The following is a 22,857-nucleotide window of genomic DNA, read 5'->3' on the forward strand; positions in this document are numbered from 1 at the left end:
TCGATGTATGTGTGTGTGTCTTTGTGTCTGTGTTTGTCCTTCACCACCGCTTGACAACTGGTGTTGGTGTGTGTTTACATCCCCATAACTTAGTGGTTCAGCAAAAGAGATCAATAGAATAAATAGGGGTCAATTTATTTGACTAAAACCCTTCGAGGTGGTGCCCCAGCATGACTGCAGTCAAATGACCAAAACAAGTAAGAGGTAAAAGAAAAAGAAGGTGTATATGGGTGAATGCAACTGTGCATGTATATCTTTGAGCAAATGCATACTGTCCAACCTTTTTATCTATTACTAACTTCTTAGCTATGTTTTATTGTTAGCTTAAAATTGTCATTGTTCTATAATAGTTTAGGTGTTGAATTTCCTATTTTCCTCAGACACTCCACTTTAGTTACAACCCATCCTTTTTTCTTTCTATTTTCTTTCTCTCACTAATAATAAAAAAATGCTACTAAATTTACATGCAGCTCTCATTTCGCTCAGCTTACCAACTGAGATTGGTAAATAACAATCGATTGAATTAGTATTTTCTTCTGAAGATCTGTCATTTCCAAGTGATTATGCAATTGTTTATATAATGACTACTACGCAATATAGTAGTGAAACACATGTAAAAATTATGTATTTTATGATGTAATAGTTTAAGATCTGTTTTATTATCCTCTTTGATAAATATATATAGACACACACATATATACATACATCATCATCATCATCGTTTAATGTCCGTTTTCCATGCTAGCATGGGTTGGATGGTTCGACTGGGGTTTGGGAAGTCAGCAGGTTGCACCAGGCTCCAGTCTGATCTAGCAATGTTTCTACAGCTGAATGCCCTTCCTAACGCCAACCACTCTGTGAGCGTAGTGGGTGCTTTTTACATGCCACCGGCACAAGGATCAGGGGAGGCTGGCAATGGCCATGATCAGTTGGTGCTTTTTATGTGCCACCGGCATGGAAGCCAGTCAAGGCGGCACTGGCATCAGTCATGTTCGGATGGTGCGTTTTACGTGCCACCGGCATGGGTACCACGACTACAATTTCCATTTGATTTTCATTTTGATGTTGATGTACTTGACTCAAGGTCTCCTCATGCACAGCAGGTCGCCCTATGTTCCAAGGTACTTGAATGGGCTGGGGCTGGTTATGCAAAACTGACGTAGGATACAGCCATGAACTCACTTTATTTGCCGGGTTTTCGCAGTCATAGCATATCTCCAGAGGTCTTGGTTTTTTGTCATTGCCTCTGTGAGGCCCAGCGTTCAAAGGTCATGCTTGACCACCTCATCCCATGTCTTCCTGGGTCTACCTCTACCCCAGATTCCTTCAACTGTTTGAGAGTGGCACTTCTTCACACATCTCTCCTCATCCATCCGTAGTACATGACCATACCAGCACAGTCGTCTCTCTTGCACACCACATCCGATAATATATATATATATATATATATATATATATATATATATGTATACACACATATATGTATGTACATATATCTATATGTACACACACACACACAAACACCACTCACTCCAGAAGACTTGTCTCCACAGAAAAAGTGTTAAGCCTGGTCCCTCTGATGGTGAAAAGTACTTGTTATGGTGCCACATAAAAGTACCCCATGCAGTGCCACATAAAAGCACCCATGTGGTGTCATGGAAAACACCCAGCACACTTTGTAATGTGATTGGTGTTAGGAAGGGCATCCAGCTGTAGAAACCATGCCAGATCAAACTGAAGTGTGGTGCAGCTCCCCAATTTGCCGGCTCTGGTCAAACTGCTCAACCCTCATGGACAACAGATGTTAAATGATGATGATGATGATAATGATGATCTATATCTATACACACACACACACACACACACACACACACACACACACACACACACACAGATATACATATATGTATGTTCATATATTTATCTGTATGTATGTGTATATATATGTGTGTTAGTGTATATATATATACAGATATACATATATGTATATACATTCGTTTATATTTATATAAGGGCATTACTGCAGAATAATGCCACCCACTGGACATTATTCAGTGTGGCATTATTCTGTAGTAATACCCTTATATAAATATAAACGAATAATTATATTCTTGGGAATAGAAATTTCCCTCATGAATTTTTTTACACACTGGCTTCCAGATAAAATTCTTGTAAAAGATTTTTTATCCTTTTTTGAATTTATATGTATATACATATATCTGTCTTTCTCTGTATGTGTATGTATATATATAAATACACACGCGCGCGCGCACACACACACACACACATACACACACACACACACACACACACACATGTACCATAGGTATGGTCTTGCTGGTGTGTCTGACTCTCTCATTCACAGATGTAACAATGTACTGACTACTTTTACCTTAGTGTCTTTACATTCATACACTATTGATGAAATTGGCAGTCTTGCTGTACAGATTAGCTGTGCTAAAAGTTGGTAGAATGCCCAGCCCACCATTGCAGAAATCTTCTGTGCAGGCTCTCTATTGCCTCTACCTGAGTCATGCCAAAGTCATAAAGCAAAAATTGCCTTTGCGATCTGTGTATAGTGTCATACTGAAAGAATCATACTTTGAACCTTCCATGCAGTTGGCTTTTATTAGCTGTCCTCTGGTGTCCTGGGCATTGCCATTATCCTGAAGGGTAGGATCATGATTCTTTCGAAGGTGCCAGCCTCCATTTTCTTGGATTGTTGAAATCTCAGACCCCTGAATGCTGAAAATGCCATTTGTCAGCCTTCCTTTGAGGATAAGCAGGCTTTGAGATTTTGCTGAACTGAACTTCATACATGACAACTGGTTATCTTTTCCAGTGAACTTAGTGTCTGCACTATAACTTGGGTTGATGATACCATGACCATTATGTCATACATGAAGGTCCTGTAGACTGGATACCTGGTGTTTCCATCAGTTTCAGTCCTCTTTTCCTCCCACCTCTTGCAAGTAGGTTCATGGCTGCCATTAATAGGACCATGGAAATTGTGCATCCTACCATAATGCTTTCTCTAGTTTCTGCCATTTGGTGATGAAATTCCTCATGGTGATGAATTTCCTTGTCTTCAGTGAATCCATATTTGACATTGTTAGTTCAACTACTACTGTTGGTACTTGATAGTACTTCAGTGTACTCAACTCATGATGTGGTTAATTGTGAAGGAATCATATTTCTGAGCCTAATGTCTTCAGAGGGAGAAAGAATATACCTTTAGATATTTTGTGTGTTTTGAATCATCATGGCAGACATTTCCTTGGATGATACCATCCCTTCATGAGGCCAATATAACTTCTTTTTGAATTATATATATATATATATATATATATATATGTATATATATATATATATATATATATATATATATATATGTATGTATTTGTGTATGACTTTAAATTGCATCCAGTAGTAGGGCTTTTATTCAGAAATTCCAGGGTTTTGAGGAGTACGGAATCACCTCTTAACCATTATTGTTCCCAGGTCTTCTCTGACCTGGAGTAGTAGCATCTGTTATGGTTTCAGCTATAGATTAACTAGCACATGTAATAACATTCCATCTAAGCATGGAGACAGAAATGCCCAACAAAACCACAGGGAGTAAAAGACCTCTAGCTTTTGTCACACATCCTTCTACGAGAGGGATACTCTGAAGTAAAACCTATTGTTTCACATGATTACTGGCCATTTTGCTTCAGTCTGTCACTAGATACTAACCATGGAAACTCAGAGAGTGGTACTTGTATAAGTATTTATCACTATAATCCAATGGCATACAGATGTCTCCGTTATGGAGATCTCACTTGTCATCTTATCTAGTGAAAGTCATCTGGTGATAGAAGTGTGGTGATGTGTGCAGACCTAATCAGTTGAATATAGGCAGTAAGTTTCAAGTTTCATTTGTCGCCTATGCTTCAAACCATGTAGACCAGCAACAGGACTGACTCATCTAAGAGGTCATGTATGGAAGCAGAAATGCCATTGACAATGATGGAGTTGCAAGGAGAACTGAAGCAACATGAACTGAAGTGTTCAGAACATAATGTTCTGCCAATCTGGGAATCGAATCCACAATCTTGTGATTGTGAATGCAACACAACTTACTTTCAGACACACACACACGCACAGAGTTGAAGCCACATGAATTTTATAAATTTCAAGAGAACGTGAAATAAATGTCAAAGGCTACCTTCCACTTTTTCTTTTGAAAAGTGTTTTTCAGCTGAATATTTAGTTCACATATACATGTGTTTTCATATGTACATGTATATATATAGCTTATCTTTTACTTGTTGCAGTCATTTGATTACTGCCATGCTGGAGTACTACCTTGAAGGGTCTTAATTGAACAAATCAACCCCAGGATTTGGGTTTTTTAAAGGTTACTACTAATTCTATCAGTCTCTTTTGCCAAACTGCTAATTACCAGGATGTAAACGCTCTAACACCGGTTGTCAGCAGTGATGGTGGGAAAAACACAGACACAAATATAAACATATATATATATATATATATATATATATATATATATATATATATACATGTATGTATGAAGGACTTTCAATTTCTTATTTCTTTACTGATTACAAGGGGCTACACAGAGGGGACAAAGACAGACAAACTGATTAAGTCGATTATATCGACCCCAGTGCGTAACTGGTACTTATTTAATCAACCCCGAAAGGATGAAAGGCAAAGTCGACCTCAGCGGAATTTGAACTCAGAATGTAGCGGCAGACAAAATACCGCTAAGCATTTCCCCCAGCGTGCTAACGTTTCCGCCAGCTGGCCGTCTTTCAGTTTCTGTCTACCTAATGCACTCATAAGGCCTTGATCAGCCTGAAGCTATAGTAGAAGACACTTGCCCAAGGTGCCATGCAGTCTGACTGAATCCAGAATCATATGATTGGGAAGCAAGCCTCTTATCACACAGCACCTTATATATCTATTTATATATATATCATGTTCAGGCTATATTATTAGCATTATCCTGCGTTTGAGACTTTAAAAAATCACTTCTTTAACTTTCTAAGACATCTCATTGCTTCTAAAGCAAACTTCGTTTGTTTACTTTCACCGTAATTTGAATTTAACATGCGATGGCATCTCATAAAGTGAGATTTCTATATATCTTAAATTTGTGGAAGAATTTGTGTTGGGGGGCAGTTTAGCTTAACGGTCAGAGCACCATAACGCATAATCACGGGGGTGTGAGTTCAAATCTCATAGCTGGCCATCAAAACTTCTTTCTGCAAATTAGGGGTAGTTTATCCTGTTCAGGTTATATTATTAGCATTATCCTGCATTTGAGAATTTTAAAAATAATTTCTTTAACTTTCTAAGACATCTCAACGCCTCTAAAGCAAACTTCATTTGTTTGTTTACGTTCATCATAATTTTTATATATGTATGTATATATATACACACACACATGTGTGCGTATGATAGTTTCATTAAATGAATCTGAAAATGTTTAAGTTACACATTGGAGTGTTTTTTAATAACACAGGGAGGAGGAGAACAGGGATTATTGATTTTGACCTTTGTAGATCCACACATATAAGACTGACATGGTTAAAATTGTGTTTATAGGTCAGTATCTGAAGGAAAAACTTAAGTGGTAAAAGAATTCAGATTATTAACATTTCTAAGAGGAAAGAACTGGACAAAGTATTTGATGTGGAGATCTGAGAGGTGCAATAGAGTAAGAGTAATGGAAGGAGGAGAACTGTATTGAAATAATAATTTTAAAGTTTTCTCAACACAGAGCCATCTGTTGATTCTGACCATCCAAATATTTGAAATTTATTTTTTATGACTGCTCAGAGGAAAAGGGTAGTGGCTAGCAGTATTAGTGAAGGGATGAGCTACAGGCAGTACTCAAGAGTTGTTTGACTTCAGTGCTCCTCAAAGTTTGAAAAGTCTGAGGAAAATGAAAGTTTGACAAGAATCCTGAGGTTTGCCTGCAAATACACATATATTTTTTTATAATTATAAAGGGGTGCTGAAAAGTTACTGGTTTTTAGCAACAGAAAATACAGGAGGAGCAGTTAATTATGATTTTATTCAACATATTCCTCTCTCAGATTCACACACCTGTTGCAGTGGTCCTTCAGTTTTTCTAAGCCCTGTAAAAGAACTTAGAAAGTTGAGCCTCCAACTAGCCCTTTCATGATACCCTTCAAGCCAGGAACTTTTCAATATCCCCTTTTACAAACACACAATTATTAGAAATGAAGGTTAAATAGATGAATTTTAAGGACTGCCTATACAGTCCTTTATCCAAAGGTATTTTGCTCGATTTCCAAGTAGCCAGTTTCATTCAAACAATGCAAATGAAGAAACATAATATTTGATAATGTACTTTGAATACTAAAGGGTTAATACCAGGAGGGCAATGATACAGCATTAAGTAATTTCTACTAGGTCGATGGATAGCTCACAGGGACCTTTGGGGAGTCCCTATCATATATAGATATAATAAGGTGTGCTTTACTGATCTGCTGTCATTACTCAACTGTTGTATTGCCATAGATGCGACCATATGCACACTGCCTGCCAGTCTTCTAAAATCTACATAAATCATGTGTTTTGTACTTCTGTAGGAGATAATGAATACAGGATCTTCCTCTGTGTGTCTGGTCTGTTTGACCTTTAAATAATGATGTGAACACCGGAGCGGAACTGCCCTACATCACCACAACCATCATTACCCCCCACCCCGACCCCCTACCAGTTATACTCCCACTAATTACTTCACCACTATCTCATTATCGCTGCTGCTGCTGCTGCTACTACTACTACTACTACTACTACTACTACTACTACTACTACTACTACTACTACTACCCACAACACTACCAGTATCAATACCTCTGCCATCATCACCACTGTGACCACCACCAACAACTGTGACATTCCTATGAAGGACCAACATATTTTTGCAGTCACTGTTGATGTCTGGTCTGGAAGACACTTGTGATTATAAGGGCAACTCTGTGTGTGTGTGTGTGTAATATGTGTACTGTCTCTGTGTCTGGAAATGTATTCTGCAACACCACCACTGCCACCACCATCACCATCACCACTGCTACCATCATAACCCATCTAACTTAATAACCACAACCCATTAACCTCCTTCACCTCCCCACCACATTATCACTGCCACCACTATCATAACACTACTACTACTACTACTACTACTACTACCATTTCCATTGTGTGTGTGTATTTGCAGATGTGCTTCTGTCCGTGTGTGTACATGTCTGAAGATATATTGTCTGTATGCATACAACTTTTATCTTTTGCTTGTTTCAGTCATTTGACTGTGGCCATGTTGGAGCATCACTGCCTTGAAGGGTTCGAAGTCAAACAAATCGACCCCAGGACTTATTTTTAAGCCTGGCACTTATTCTGTTGCTCACTTTTTGCTGAATTGCTAATTTACGGGGGACGTAAACACACTGACACACCGAGTGGTTGGAGGGGGGACAAACACAGACACAAAGACGCAGATACATACATACATATCATCGTTTAACGTCCGCTTTCCATGCTAGCATGGATTGGACGATTTGACTGAGGACTGGTGAAACCGGATGGCAACACCAGGCTCCGATCTGATTTTGCAGAGTTTCTAAAGCTGGATGCCGTTCCTAACGCCAACCACTCAGAGAGTGTAGTGGGTGCTTTTACGTGTCACCCGCACGAAGGCCAGTCAGGCGGTACTGGCAACGGCCACGCATATATACATATATAATAATATAGATTTAATCAAAAGATTAAATGTGGTACTTAAAATGTTTGTGGCACCAGAATTTGGTAGGGTAAAAACCAAAAACAAAATCAAGAGATTTGGTGAATAATTCTAGGCCCCTTTGATTACTACTTCATTTGGTGGACCCCATAATCATTTGATGTTTCAAAATTAGTTTTATAGATACTTCTTTCAAAATTCTAATTTTGTTTTTCACACATTAACTTGCATAGATTGAACTATGTAAAATGTTAGAGAAAGAAACCCTAGCTGTTCCTTGCAATAGGGACATTTATGTCAAATCTTTACATGAACCCTACTGCAAATCCCTAATTTACAATTTTGCTAGTATGGACTCCCAGAAATCTTATATGGACCCTCAGGGGTCATATGGACTCTGGTTAAGAACCACTGATTTAGAAGGTGCCTCCAAAACTTGTTGGGATGGGAAAGGAGGAAGAATCTGCAAGTGAGGTGTTTCTCATCATCATCATCATCATTTAAAGTCATTTTCCATGTTGGCATGGGTTGGACGGTTTTTACAGGGGGCTGGCTAGGCAGAAGGGTGCATCAGGCTTCACTGTCTGTTTTGGCAAGGTTTTTACAGCTGGTTGCCCTTCCTAACACTAACCATCTTACAGAGTGTTTTATCTATGTGTGTGTGTGTGTTTGTGTGTAGATAGATAGACAGATAGATACCCGCACGCATGCACACACACACACACACACACACACACAGATAGAAGGGTAGTCTATATCTATCTGCAGTTGGTAACAACACTTTATGATTTTGTTCTGTCTGTTTGCAAAAGAATGAAATTTACTAAAGGTTCACAATTATGTGAAATGGATAAATTTTTCTCATGGATAAGATTCTCGGTCCATTGTAGGAATAAATAATCTGATCCCTATTCCTGACTGACATAACATACACAATCAGTTCAGCTCTGAAGCTACAAAATCCATGGAATTTGAGTTTATGACTTAAGAATGAACATGTTGTTGAAGAAAGATGTGGTTACTATTTCTCTTAAACTGTACATTTGAGCGTGATCATTACCAACGTCACCTTCCTGGCACTTGGGCACATGAAAAGACATTTGAGCGAGTTCGTTGCCAGTACCGCTGGACTGGCTCCTGTACAGGTGACACGTAAAATACACCATTTTGAGCGTGGCTGTTGCCAGTACCTCTTGACTGGCCTTCGTGCCGGTGGCACATAAAAGCACCCACTACACTCTTGGAGTGGTTGGCGTTAGGAAAGGCATCCAGCTGTAGAAACTCTGCCAAATCAGATTGGAGCCTGGTGTAGCCATCTGGTTTCACCAGTCCTCAGTCAAATCGTCCAACCTATGCTAGCATGGAAAGCGGACGTCAAACGATGATGATGTGTGACTGTGCAGAAGCTTCTCCATTAGTTTTGTCTGTTAGTTGAGATCAAAATATCAGAGGCTTTTTATATAAGAGCATCCCTATTCTGATGATGTTCTCATTGGTGATTGTGATGATGTTGACAGTGATGGTGGTGGTGTTGTTGACAGTAGAAGGGTGGTGTAGGCAGTGGTGATGGCAGTGGTGTTGACAATTGTGGTAGTGGTAGTCAAAGAGTTAGTCAGCAGTGGTAAGTTAAACTTTCAAATACCCAACAATGAATACTTTCATTATACTTCTCCATAACTGCCACCTTGTTGTACCATTTCACTTCCAGAAGCATCTCAACCACAATGCCAACCATTAAGCCTTGGAATATCACTCCTTCAACAACAAATGTAGCTGGTGGTAGTGGTGGTGGTGGTGGTTGTTGGGGGTACTGATACTACTGGTGGGGATGGTGATGGTGAAGGCGGTACCAGCATTTGGAAATACCAGGATACCTAATATCTTCCTATCTTTTTTAATGAAGGAATATCTGTGTGTGTGTGTGTGTGTGTGTGTGTGTGTGTGTGTCTATCTGTCTATCTACACACACACACATAGATGTTTGCATGCACACTCACACTGACACATAATTATTCAAACACTTTGTGTGTGTGTGTGTGCGTGTGTGTGTTCGTGCATGTGTACATACATACAAACATGCATACACACAATATATATATATATGTATATATATATATATATATATATATATATATATATATATATATATGAATACATATACAATATATACATACATATTTCACTACACCCACACACACATGGTTGTGAATGTTCTTATCATTTTGGACTTAAAACTCTGGTTATATCAATTAACCAAAAGCAGAAAAATTATTCTAAGTAAATTTACAAAAACAAAGTTGCAGTGAGTTATTAAATTGTTGTGTTAATTAGATTTTCCTAATGTTTTACTGTGTAGTATCATTAAACATTGGAGCTCTTAATGCTGCCATACAAAGAAGTCCAGCAGTGCTATGGGCATTTAGCTTCACTCTTGTGGTGAAAGTTCTCTGTCACCTAACCCTTAGCATTTGATCTGGCCATATCTGGCCAAAATATTCTACCTGTTTTATCTTCAAACTGGCCAGATTTGGCCTCTCACACCAACCCTACAATATCATTCTAAAAATTAACTGTTACCTCATAAAAATCTCTAAGCTATGAGATAATGTATGATTAATTCAAAATAATGTGAATAAATACGCATTACTTTTGATAGAATAATGTGAATAGACTATAGACAATAATAACCCCAGGCTATTGTCCATTTGACAGCTACACTGCAGCTACCAGTGCTTGATAATAATATAAATGATTCACTGTATAAATAGTTTGAATGTAATGAGTTATTTTAATCCCTGTATCTATTCTAGTTTTGATAGCCATTTTGAGTAGGGCATGACACCAACAGCCATCTTAACTTGGGTATCATCAACACTCCCAGCAATTCATTTTACTACTTTCTATAAATGGATGATGTCGTACACTGAGGTAGCTCTTAGATGACAATGTTACCAATTAACCTCTTAGCATTCTGTCAAATTTAATACTTATTTATTCGTTATTTTGATTTAATTTGATTTAATTTGATTTAATTTGATTTAATCATGTAATATCTCATAGCTTTGAGATTTTGATTATGTGATTACTCTCTTTTACTTGTTTAAGTCATTTTGACTGTGGCCATGCTGGAGCACCGCCTTTAGTCGACAAGCCAACCCCAGGACTTATTCTTTGGAAGCCTAGTACTTATTCTATCGGTCTCTTTTGCCGAACTGCTAAGTTACGGGGACGTAAACACACCGCCATCGGTTGTCAAGCGATGTTGGGGGGACAAACACAAACATATACACACACATATACACAAACATATACACACACATACATATATATATACATATATGCGACGTGCTTCTTTCAGTTTCCGTCTACCAAATCCACTCACAAGGCTTTAGTCGGCACGAGGCTATAGTAGAAGACACTTGCCCAAAGTGCCACGCAGTGGGACTGAACCCAGAACCATGTGGTTGGTAAGCAAGCTACTTACCACACAGCCACTCCTGCGCCTGATTGTATATTTTGGGAATGACATTGTAGGGTAGGTGTAAGAGGCCAGATCTTGACAGTTTAAACATAAAACAGGTAGCATATATGGGCTGGATGTGGCTGGCTTAAATGTTAATGGGTTAATGGATATCTTAACTGATGGTAGTGTCACCAATTGTCATTCATTGATGAATATCTCAGTTGAACCCTAGGAAGTTCATGTAATATAATGAATTTATTTTATACAGTGCTCAGGTTCACTACAACTTATCGGAATGAGTAACCAAAACTGCATGAATAGTACATAGAATATGTGAAAGAAGTGAACAGTGAATAAGTCTACAAAGAAAACAAACAGACAAACAAACAAACCAAAAAAAAAACAGGGGTGGGGGGGGGCATCCGTTGTACTGTTGGCAAATTTCAGTAAGCATGGAAGCTTTGAAGGATGCAGGTAGTTTATTCCATGCTTCAGCAATTCTGAGCATGAAAAAATGTTTCTGCAAATCATGGGTGCTGTGTTGTTTTTGATTTTGAAAGCATGTCTGTGAGTGTGAGACATGAAATTCAAAAGGTGCCCAAAGTTGTTGTTGGAAACATGGTGGATAATCTTGTGGATGTCTACCAAGTCAGTTGCCTGACATCAGAGCTTTAGTGTGTCCATATCCAGGGAAGCAAGACATTCAGTGTATGGTAAATGCCTGATGGTGGGTTTTTCACCTGGTTGCATGTTTTTGAACAGTTTCCTGGAGATTGGTATGCTGAGTAAGACAGAGTTTCCAGACTGGTGATGCAAACTTTGTGGACATTTCTAACAGGCCACTGTGATGATTTCAGACCAGCACAGTAAATTAACAAAACACTTGTTATATCACCAATTCTCTCATTGCGTGTATTGTTAGTAAGTGCCTCTCAAGATATCCATGACTTAGTTTTTGACATTTTTGTGCTTTGATTAAAGACATGATGTAAAAGTAGTGGAAAGATTTTTTTTTTTTTTTTTTTACTTTTTACTGTAAATCAGAACCTTGGTGTTTTATATTTTGGTTAGAGAATAACAATTTAGTTAGGTTTGGTGGACACGAAAAAGAGAGAATAAATTTGGCTCACGCTTGTCAGCTGTGACTAATAACGGAGAGAAAATAGTTAAACACATTCCTGTTAAATATCGATTTATTTCGAATTCTGCTATATTGTTCCTAAATAATCAAATAGTATCTAACCTAATTCAACACCTCACTTGATAAATTGTTGTCTCTACCCAGATTAGTCATCATAACATATTTTTATTAATTATACTAAATTAGTGTGACCTATTTTCTCCTACACACCTCTCAGTTTCTTAATCTTTCTGAGTCTCTAATGGACTTAATACCATATACATGAATACACACACACACACACACACACTCTCAGTCACACATGCTAATATATACATATGTAGACAAATGCAAACCTTCAGACATATTGATAAGTACTTACTCACGCACACAAGTTTTCATGCACACATACACACGCATGCATACACACTGTTTCATTGAAATCTCACTCGTCAGCTGTGTTACTAACTGATTCTAAACTGGTGGTGGCGGTGATGGTGGTGGTGGTGGTGGTGGTGGTGGTGGTGGAGATGATGGTTGGTGAAGGTGGCAACAGGATTTCTCTGTAGCTACTAAGCTTGCTAAATGTAGCAGCCAACTCCTCTTCAACAAACCTCTAATTGTCTTTAAAAGAAAGAAATCACGTGATATAAGTCGTAAATCTTAGGACTATGTCTCACAATAAATGTAGAACAGTTATTTTTTTTATATCCTTTACATGTCTCAGTCTTTGGACAGCGGCCATGCTGGGGCATCACCTTGAAGGGCTTAGCCAAACAAATTGATCCAATATTTTTTTAAGCCTGGTACTTATTCTATTGATCTCTTTTGCTGAACTGTAATGTCACAGGGATGTCAACAAACCAACACTGGTTGTCAGGCAACACTGGTTGTCAAGCAATAGACAAAGACACACACATACATACAATAGACAAAGACACACACATACATACAATAGACAAAGACACACACATACAAAGACATACATACATACTCATACATATACACATACATACCTGTATACATAGATACACACACACACATACATGTATACATATACACATGCATACATACACAATAGAATTAGAAACAGAAAGTCCTTGGTACAGTGTTATGTATTTTGAGGAAATGAATGGGAATAGCTTTTCTGATAATTTTTCCACTTTAATAATTAGATAATTTATGGACATCTAATTATTAAAGTGGAAAAATCATCAGAAAAGCTATTCCTATTCATTTCTTCAAATATATATATGTATGTGTGTGTGTGTGTATGTATGTATGTATGTATGTATGTATGCATGTATGTGTGTATGTTTATTTATATATATATACTAGCAGAAATACCCGGCTTTGCCCGGGTTAAAGAGAATAATGAAATCTAAAAACGCCGTCTAGACTACGCAACCCTCAACTGTTAGTAGCTACGATACCATATTTCTACATTAATAACTCTCCAATCCATGCCAGCATGGAACATAGACATTAAGTGGAATGCCAGTCTCTCATCTGGAAAGGCCTTGAAATCAATGTTACCAACTGGGGACTATGTGTGTCGCAGTGATAATAAAAAGACTCAAAGGAGGTCTGCAACGAAATAATTTTACTCAACACTTTGCAAGTGAATCAGTGGAGGCAAAGATGCGTCTCATTTACTTGACAATTTATGCACCACATTGCAGAAATCACAATGTAAGTATATCTGAAAGGGTAGTCTTACACTGTTGTACCGTTGAATTACAAATAATGCTCATCTGTTATGTTCGGGTTAAAATTTCATCAACATCAAAAATATATGAATTTTCATGGGAGTTATGGCCGTTATGCATAGAATATAATTTCCAAATTTCATAAAGATCCATTCAGTACTTTTGACGTAGTTTTGGATAAGAAAACAAATGACTAATGTGTGTGTTTGTGTGCATGTGTATGTGTGTGATGGGTGTATATATGTATAGATATCTATGCATGTATATATATGTATATATGTGTACAAATTACATGTACATCTATATATATACATCTACACATGTATACATATACATGTATGCATATAGATCTATATCTATATATATATCTTTACATATACGTGTACATATACATCTATATGTATACATATACATCTCTCTCTCTCTCTTTCTCTCTTTCTCTCTCTCTCTGAAAGTATCTGTCATTACAGCATGGAAATGTGTGGGGACTATATGTGTCGCAATGGTAATAAAAAGACCCAAAGGAGGTCCCCATGAAGGGGTCTTTGTAACTTCTAAGAAGAAAAATTTTTAGAAATATTACTTTATTTGTGTGTAATCTGTATGGTTAAAATTTCATCAACATCAAAAATATATGAATTTTCATGGGGGTTATGGCTATTATGCATAGAATATAATTTCCAAATTTCTTAAAGATCCATTCAATACTTTTGACGTAGTTTTGGATAAGAAAACAAATGACTAATGTGTGTGTTTGTGTGCATATATATGTGTGTGTGTGTATGGGTGTATATATGTATAGATATCTGTATGCATTTATATATGTGTACATATTAGATGTACACCTATAGATCTATATCTCTATATATATCTATACATATACGTGTACATATACATGTATACATATACATCTCTCTCTCTCTCTCTCTCTCTCTCTCTGTATATATATATATATATATATATATATATATATATACACACACCAGTAAAGTGAAAGTATCTGTCATTACAGTATCGAAATGTGATTGTTTCAGTTAGTGGAATAGTTTCATTTTTAAAGTGAAAGTATTTGACATGAGTGTTTTTGTTTCACTTTTGACACGTAATACTTAAATAGTGGAGGAGATATTATGTTGCCGTGGGCTCGAACTCTGCAAGAAGTTAAAAATTTTTTTTGACTAAAACACAACCGGAACCCTAAGTAAGACATGTGTAAAATTTGAATGAAGTTGGTTGTGTAGTTCTCGAGTTTTAGGGAAACACACAGACAGACAGACAGACAGACACAAGTTCTCATTTTTATATATATAGATATATATATATATATATATACTTTATCTTTTACTTGTTTCAGCCATTAAACTGTGGCCATGCTGGAGCATTGCCTTAAGTTTTTAGTTGAATGAATTGATGCTAACGTTTGTATTTTGTTAAGGCTGGTACTTATTCTGTTGAGTCTCTTTTGCTTAACTACTAAACTACGGGGACGTAAACATACCAACACCAGTTGTCAAACAGTAGTGAATGACAAACCCAGACACAAAGACACACTACACAAACAACAGATTTCTTCAGTTTTCACCTTCCAAAGCCTCTCACAAGGCTTTTGGTTGGCTTAGGTCATAGAAGACGCTTACCCAAGGTTCCATGCAGTGGGACTGAACCCAGAACATGTGTTTGCAAAGCAAACTTTTTACCACACAGCCACACCAGTGCCTGGTTATGTACAGAGCCTCTACATAGTCATTTGACTTGCTTGAAATAACAGTAAAATCTCTCTCATACTATACATTCCTATCTTATAAAAGGAAGAATATACTGAAATAATAATCTTAGACACATTATATTTGAATAAAAACTGTGATGTATGTTAGTGGAAATTTATTGTTGAGCTTTGATAGAGGCCTTAACACAGTGGTTCCCAACCTTTTCATTACCAAGGACCCCTTTTATTTAAATGTGCTTTCTCACAGACCCCAGGATATTGAAAGGTCTCTCAGCTTAACATGTTCACAGACCTCCAGTACTACCTTTGCGAACTACCAAGGGTCCACAGACCACAAGTTGGGAACCACTGCCTTAACATCTGGAAGCCATTTTGAATTTCTTTGAAAGTGTCTACTCTGTCTCTGAACATCAGAGAAGATGGACACATCCTGTGCTTTCACAATTTGTGAAATCATGTAACTGAATGTTGCAAACTTCAGGTCACTAGCTGTTATATTGGGCACTCTTGCGTAGGCTTACTATGCATTTACAACATGGAACTATTGCACAACATTACTCCACATACCATAAAACAAAAATAGATAAGGAAATACTAGAGGAAAATACATGTTTTATATTCCTCACAAAATATAAGACGATAAGAAATCATACTAATATCACGATACAATGCCAAAATTAACATGTAAACAGTTACATGAAAAATTAAAATGTAGCTATTGACATTAAAATATAAAAACACCTAATAGTCACAATTTGACCTTGACAAACAACTGAATATATGACTGCTAAGGCATAAAGCTAATGATAAAAATAAACCTATGGTGGGGGAAAGTCTACAGTAATTCAATCAGTATATAAGAAACAATACAAATGCCAAATATATTCAGTTCAATTCTTGATAATGAGACTGTGAAGTATTAGAAATGTCTGATATGAATTTAGAAACTCTACTGTTCTGAAAGCAACTGTAAAGAGCAAATAAGGAAACCTGAAAAATATAAAACAGAGAAGATAATTTTTGAACATATATATATATATATATATATATAGGGATGATATTATTGAAATACCATCACAAGCGGTAAGCGAATTATCAGCCGCACATGCAAATTAATAAAATATATATATACAATATTAGATATGTACATGTGTGTATGTGTGTGTAAGACAAAGTATAAATAATGGTCATTATATATTTCTCTTTATTTTAGTAAATTTGACTTTCAGCTGTTTCCAGTAGTCAGTATAGGTTCATTGTTGATAGGCTTACTCTATCGGCCCAATGATTGGTTGAAAAAACTCTCTCTCTCTCTCTCTCTCTCTCTTTCTCTCTCTCTCTCTTTCTCTCTCTCTCTCTTTCTCTCTCTCTCTCTCTTTCTCTCTCTCTCTCTCTTTCTCTCTCTCTCTCTCTCTCTCTCTCTCTCTCTCTCTCGCACACACACACACACACACACAGTGGGCTTCTTTCAGTTTCCATCTACCAAATTTACTCACATGGCTTTGGTTGGCCTGAGATTATAATAGAAGATATTTGCTCAATGTGCCATGCAGTGAGACTAAAGCTAAAACCATTTGGTTGCGATGCAAACTTCTAACTACACAGTATTTCGTTTTGTAACCATAGTATACTACCAAGGATATTAAAGGTTTATAAGTCAACTAGTAGACATACCTGGCATTGCTTGGGATTTAAATGTCATAGTTTGTGTATATAGTAGAGTTATGTTGAAACATTTGATACGGGGAAATGCAGCATTGATGACTAAACCTTTGTGGAGTAAATGAAGGGCTAATTTGACTAAATGACATGTCATGCATCTGTTTGGAAGATTCCAGGCCTTAACCTTGTCATGGAAAAGTGGGTCGGGGTATGTGATTTTTGAACGCACCGGTGGATATACTTTCCTTTGTGGCTGTCAGCGTTGTCACTACCACGCTGAACACTCAGCAGATATAGGAACTACATCTGTGTGATAAATTAAGCCTGTGGGTGCGCTCATCAGCACCACATGCGAGAAATCTACATGAAAGAAATGCAGCATTCCTGGTCAGGTGAATACTACACTGCTCATCACTTTCCATTGCTCTTGCAGTAGCTGTGCATGCAGCATTTTGTGATTATCTAATTGAAGTCTCATGTGACGATTCATTTGCTCTCCTTCTTTTCAATTTCTCTGCTACCATCATTTTTTGACCAATGTAAGATCTCTTCTTTGGAGACATTATGTCAAGAAATATAATGTCATAAACTAAGATGACAATTGTATGTTAATAATGAAATGTTGATAAAAAAAGGTAAATAATATCAATATCTTAGCAAATTCTAAGAAATACCTAGAATGAACTGAGATGACACTGTTACGTTAATAATTGAATGTCAATATAAAAAACATTAATTGATATCAATATTTTAAAACTTTCGTTTTTATAAACTTAACTGATTTAAATTTTTAGCCCAATATTTCATAGATTTTATGTATTACAAATTTTCTCTTGGATTTTTTTAGATTTTTAAACTAGTATTTTGTATAGTACGCTTTTATTGATGGTGTCTGATCTCCTTCATCGTTTGAGTTGCACCATGGTGGTTCTTCTCTAAATTATTAAGATATATATATATATATATATAAATACAAAATGGGACAAGAACTCAGAACATCCAGACAATTAGGTGATACAGAAAAGAGACAACAAAACATCCAGACAGACGATACAAAGAAAACAAGGACAGGTCATTTGGAGTTTTCTTTCCTCAGTCGAGTTCCAGATTATTTTTGCAATTTTGGCAAGTTATACTCCAGATTGCTCCAATATGGCCAGCCCCAAGGAAAAACTAAGCTAAGAACATTATACACTAGCTTAAAAGCCAAAGCTCTCCCCAAGTTTCTTTCCACATTAAAATTGAACAATATTTTTCAAATAATTAACAGTCTTCATCAACACACCGACATTTGCTTTCGCATTTATTATTACAGAATAGATAGAATAGAAGATATAGATGTTAATTTTGAGGAAACTTTATTTCAATTAAAGTGTATTTTGTGTGTGTGTGTTTGTATATAGAGTGTTAGAAGTGGTGTACAGATATTGAATACTGAGAAAAGAGGAGGTCGCCAGAACTTTGGAAAAAGAATTCTTTTATTTAGTCATTGTTATTAGCGCTTTCGATTGTCATAGAACTTGTCAAATAAAATTGTGAATGTGCAAACAGTTTGTTCATTTATATAAATCAAATGAGGAGAACATTGTTTTTGTTTTTTGGAGTGGGGTTCTAGGACAATGGAGATAGATAGATAGGTGGGTAGGTAGACAGACAGATAGATATGTAGAGAGAGGGAAGGAGAGGGATTTCTTTTCGATTTGTAATTTTTTTACCATTTATTTATTTATTTAGTTTTTTACCATCGTATAGCTACTGGCATGAGACATGAGTCCAAGGATGGTGACCTCTTTTAGGATGGGGAAAATAATGAAAAAAGGATGGGATGTGGTCATCGCTAAAAGCATTTTTTTTCCCCTTAAGGTACCAAGAAGGAAGATAAGTTCTATGAAAAATTAAATATATATATAACATCAAAATAAAATATATATATATATATATATATATATATTATTTTGATGTTGATGTACTTGACTCAAGGTCTCTTCAAGCACAGCAAGACGCCCTGCGATCCAAGGTACTTGAATGGGTTGGGGCTGGTTATGTGAAGCTGGTGTAAGATACATCGTGAACTCACTTATCCACAGCATGAGTGGATAATCAAAATAAAAATCAAATGGAAATTATAGTTGTGATTTCCTGTGCCGGTGGCACATAAAAAGCACCATCCAAACGTGGCCAATGCCAGTGCCGCCTTGACTGGCTTCCGTGCCGGTGGCACGTAAAAAGCACCAACCGATTGTGGCCGTTGCCAGCCTCCCCTGTCCCCTGTGCTGGTGGCACGTAAAAAGCAACCACTATACTCATGGAGTGGTTGGCATTAGGAAGGGCATCCAGCTGTAGAAACTCTGCCAGATCAGACTGAAGACTGGTGCAGCCTCCTGGCTTCCAAGACCCCAGTCGAACCGTCCAACCCATGCTAGCATGGAAAACAGGCGTTAAACAATGATGATGATGATGATATATATATATATATATATATGTATATACGCACACACGTGTCTGTGTCTGTGTGCATATGTGTGCTCTGTGAGTGCATGTGTTTGGAAATATGTCTGTGTAATTTTATGTTTGTGTGTGTGTGTGTGTGTGTGTGTGTGTGTGTGTATGTGTGTATATATATGTGTGTGTGTGTGTATATATATATGTATGTATGTGTGTATGGATATGTTTATAATATATGTCTATATTTATCTACCTATCCTTATGTGTATGTGTATGTCTCTATTTATATATATATAATAAATTAATGATATATTAGCAATCTGCTTTTGTTACTATAGTGTATTACTGAATATATCTGTAGATTTCATTAAACACTGTATTAATTAAATTTACTCAAATTCCATGCACAATTAGACTAGATTAGATGGTTTCTGACAAAACCTAATTAGAGATTGAAACTAACACATCTGATCCCACTTCAATATTTCCTTGTTTGAGGTGTGTGTGTGTGTGTGTGTGTGTGTGTGTGTGTGTGTGTGGAGGGCCTAACACGAAGCAAATGAGCTGAAGATTCATCCATGTTGATTCAGCTTTAACTTCAATCTCCACCCTACTTTTATTGTTCACCACCTTCTTCTGTTTAACCAATTAGCTATCTTTTTGTTTAATATTTCATCAAATATTTCTTAACTGATACCCTGAGACAAACTCTTGTTTATATCACTAGCATTTTGCCCCAGAAGCCAATATGAGAGGTTCTCTCATGGTTACTCCTGAAGTATAGTTTGTTCTAACAGAACGTTTATGTGTAAGTGGGCATAAATATTGCCTCTTAGTATTAACACTGCCTCTGTCGCCAGTGATTGTGGCTACTAGAGAGATAGGACACCGACTATGGAGATGTGTGTGTAGGTCAGCAGATGAATATGACCTTAGCTGAACATCAACCAATGTGGTAACAGCCAAAAATGGGGTCAATAACTCTAATAGCAGGAAGTCAGCTCTAAGAACAGACAAACCAACTGTGGCTGCTGTGTCATATAGCTGTGTAATTTGACACCTCTCTCTCTCTCTTTGTCCAGCATTGTGCATAGTTGTGTCTATATATGCATACATTTGTGAATGTATAGGTAGTGATGGTAGTGGGGAAGTTATGTATATGTTGTAGAATTGTATGTGTGTGTATGTGGCTGTATTTATATGTACATGTTCAGGGAGAGGGAGCGAGAGAAAGAGAGAGAGATAAAGCTTATATAATTATATGTAATGCCTGTATGTGTATGTTGTTGTTGGAGCTCCAAAGTATATAGAGCATTACTTTGCTAACAAAAAGTGGAAATAACGAGGCCAGTTTTACGAGAGACTGATACATGCTACAGTATCGTTCAGGTACACAGCACAAAGACACAAACATGTCTTTTAACAAAGAATCATTCAACAGTCTCCTCATAATAAAAGATCACAACCCATGTCTAACCACCATCAACAGATGTATTTACTGAAAAAAAACCCTGTTCAATCTAACACATCAGCAGCACCACATCATGTGACTGGTCACTTATTTTTCTCTTAGCACCAGATCATGTGATTGGTTATTTACATTGCTGTCATACTCCACATACAATGAGGAGTGGAGGTATCTGAATGACTACCTGCCTTAAATCATGGTGGGTGCCTGCATACATGCGCACCCATACACAGACATATTTAACAGAGATAACAGACTTTACAACATCTGTGTACTTAGGACTTTGAAGTTTATTTATGTAACCGACAATATGTATACAATATATGTGAATGTGTATAAACAATCATAGACACTTACACACACACACACACACACACACACACACACACACACACACACACTCAGATGAACATTAAATTGTGTCAAACAAATGAAAGAGAAGTTCTTAGCACATGTTGTGGAGTATATGGTTTGTTGTAATTGAATTTTATCCAACAACACAAGTTTCAATAAACTACACACACACACACACACATACACACACACACACACACACACACACACACACACACACACACACACACACACACACAAGAAATTAAATAAATGACAAGGAAATAAGAAATTATATAATGGTCTCCATAAGCTTATAGTTGTTACCACCAGTTACCACCATTTTCACACAAGCACTCAACTATGAGGGCATTGTATCATACAGCAGAAACAGCTGTAAGTCGATGATGTTTATTACATAATTTCTTATATCCCTGTCACTTATATAATTTCTTACTACTGCTCTGCACTTGACTGACACTTCTCTGAAGTATATTTATATTTAGTTCTAACGTATATTTATATTGAGTTATTAGTATCACTATGCCAAAGTGAAATAATGATAATAATAATGGTTTCAAATTTTGGCACAAGGCCAGCAATTTCAGGAGAGGAGTAAGTTGATTAGCTCAAACTCCATTGTCCAACTGGTACTTATTTTATTGGTCCCGGGAGGAAGAAAGGCAAAGTTGACCTTAATGGAATTTGAACTAAGAATGGAAAAATGAATAAAATGCCGCTAAGGATTTAGCCCAACATACTAACAATTCTGCCAGCATCTCACTACTCTCAAAATAATAATAATAATAATAATAATATATATATATATATATATATATATATACAAATAATATATGAGTATATGCATATATACGTACATGTATGTACATACCTACATCTACATGTATATATAGATGCATATCTGGGTACAGGATGTAGCAAAAAAAACGTGGACAAAATGATAAACGGAGTACAGAAAACACACTGGCCACATAGAGAACATTTCCTTCATCAGCTGCCACCATTCTAAAACTAAGCGTTTCAAAGAGTTAGGGCAGGACGCATTGTTAGAATGGCTCTTCCCACGGACCACAAATTAAATTAAATTAAATTTGTATGCACACACATGCACGTCTTGTTTCTGGAATGCAATACCT

The 22,857-nt window shown here is 36.8% G+C and overlaps 1 protein-coding gene across 7 annotated transcripts in view; it reads left to right on the forward strand.

Annotated features, from left to right (window-relative positions):
- The window catches only part of LOC106879295 (uncharacterized), a 106,688-nt gene that overhangs the window by 65,157 nt on the left and 18,674 nt on the right, over positions 1 to 22,857 (forward strand). For 2 of the 7 annotated variants that reach the window (XM_089357924.1, XM_089357927.1), the window contains exon 4: positions 22,615 to 22,761. The exons of the other annotated variants lie outside the window; for them this stretch is intronic. In XM_089357924.1, coding sequence (XP_089214050.1) covers positions 22,615 to 22,662 — 48 coding nt within the window. In that variant the 3' untranslated portion in view covers positions 22,663 to 22,761. Of the gene's footprint in view, positions 1 to 22,614; positions 22,762 to 22,857 lie in introns of those variants that run through there. 7 annotated transcript variants of the gene reach the window in all.

The sequence above is a fragment of the Octopus bimaculoides genome, chromosome 9, assembly GCF_046866305.1.
Source record: "Octopus bimaculoides isolate indiv1 chromosome 9, ASM4686630v1, whole genome shotgun sequence".
NCBI classification, from domain to species: Eukaryota; Metazoa; Mollusca; class Cephalopoda; order Octopoda; family Octopodidae; genus Octopus; species Octopus bimaculoides.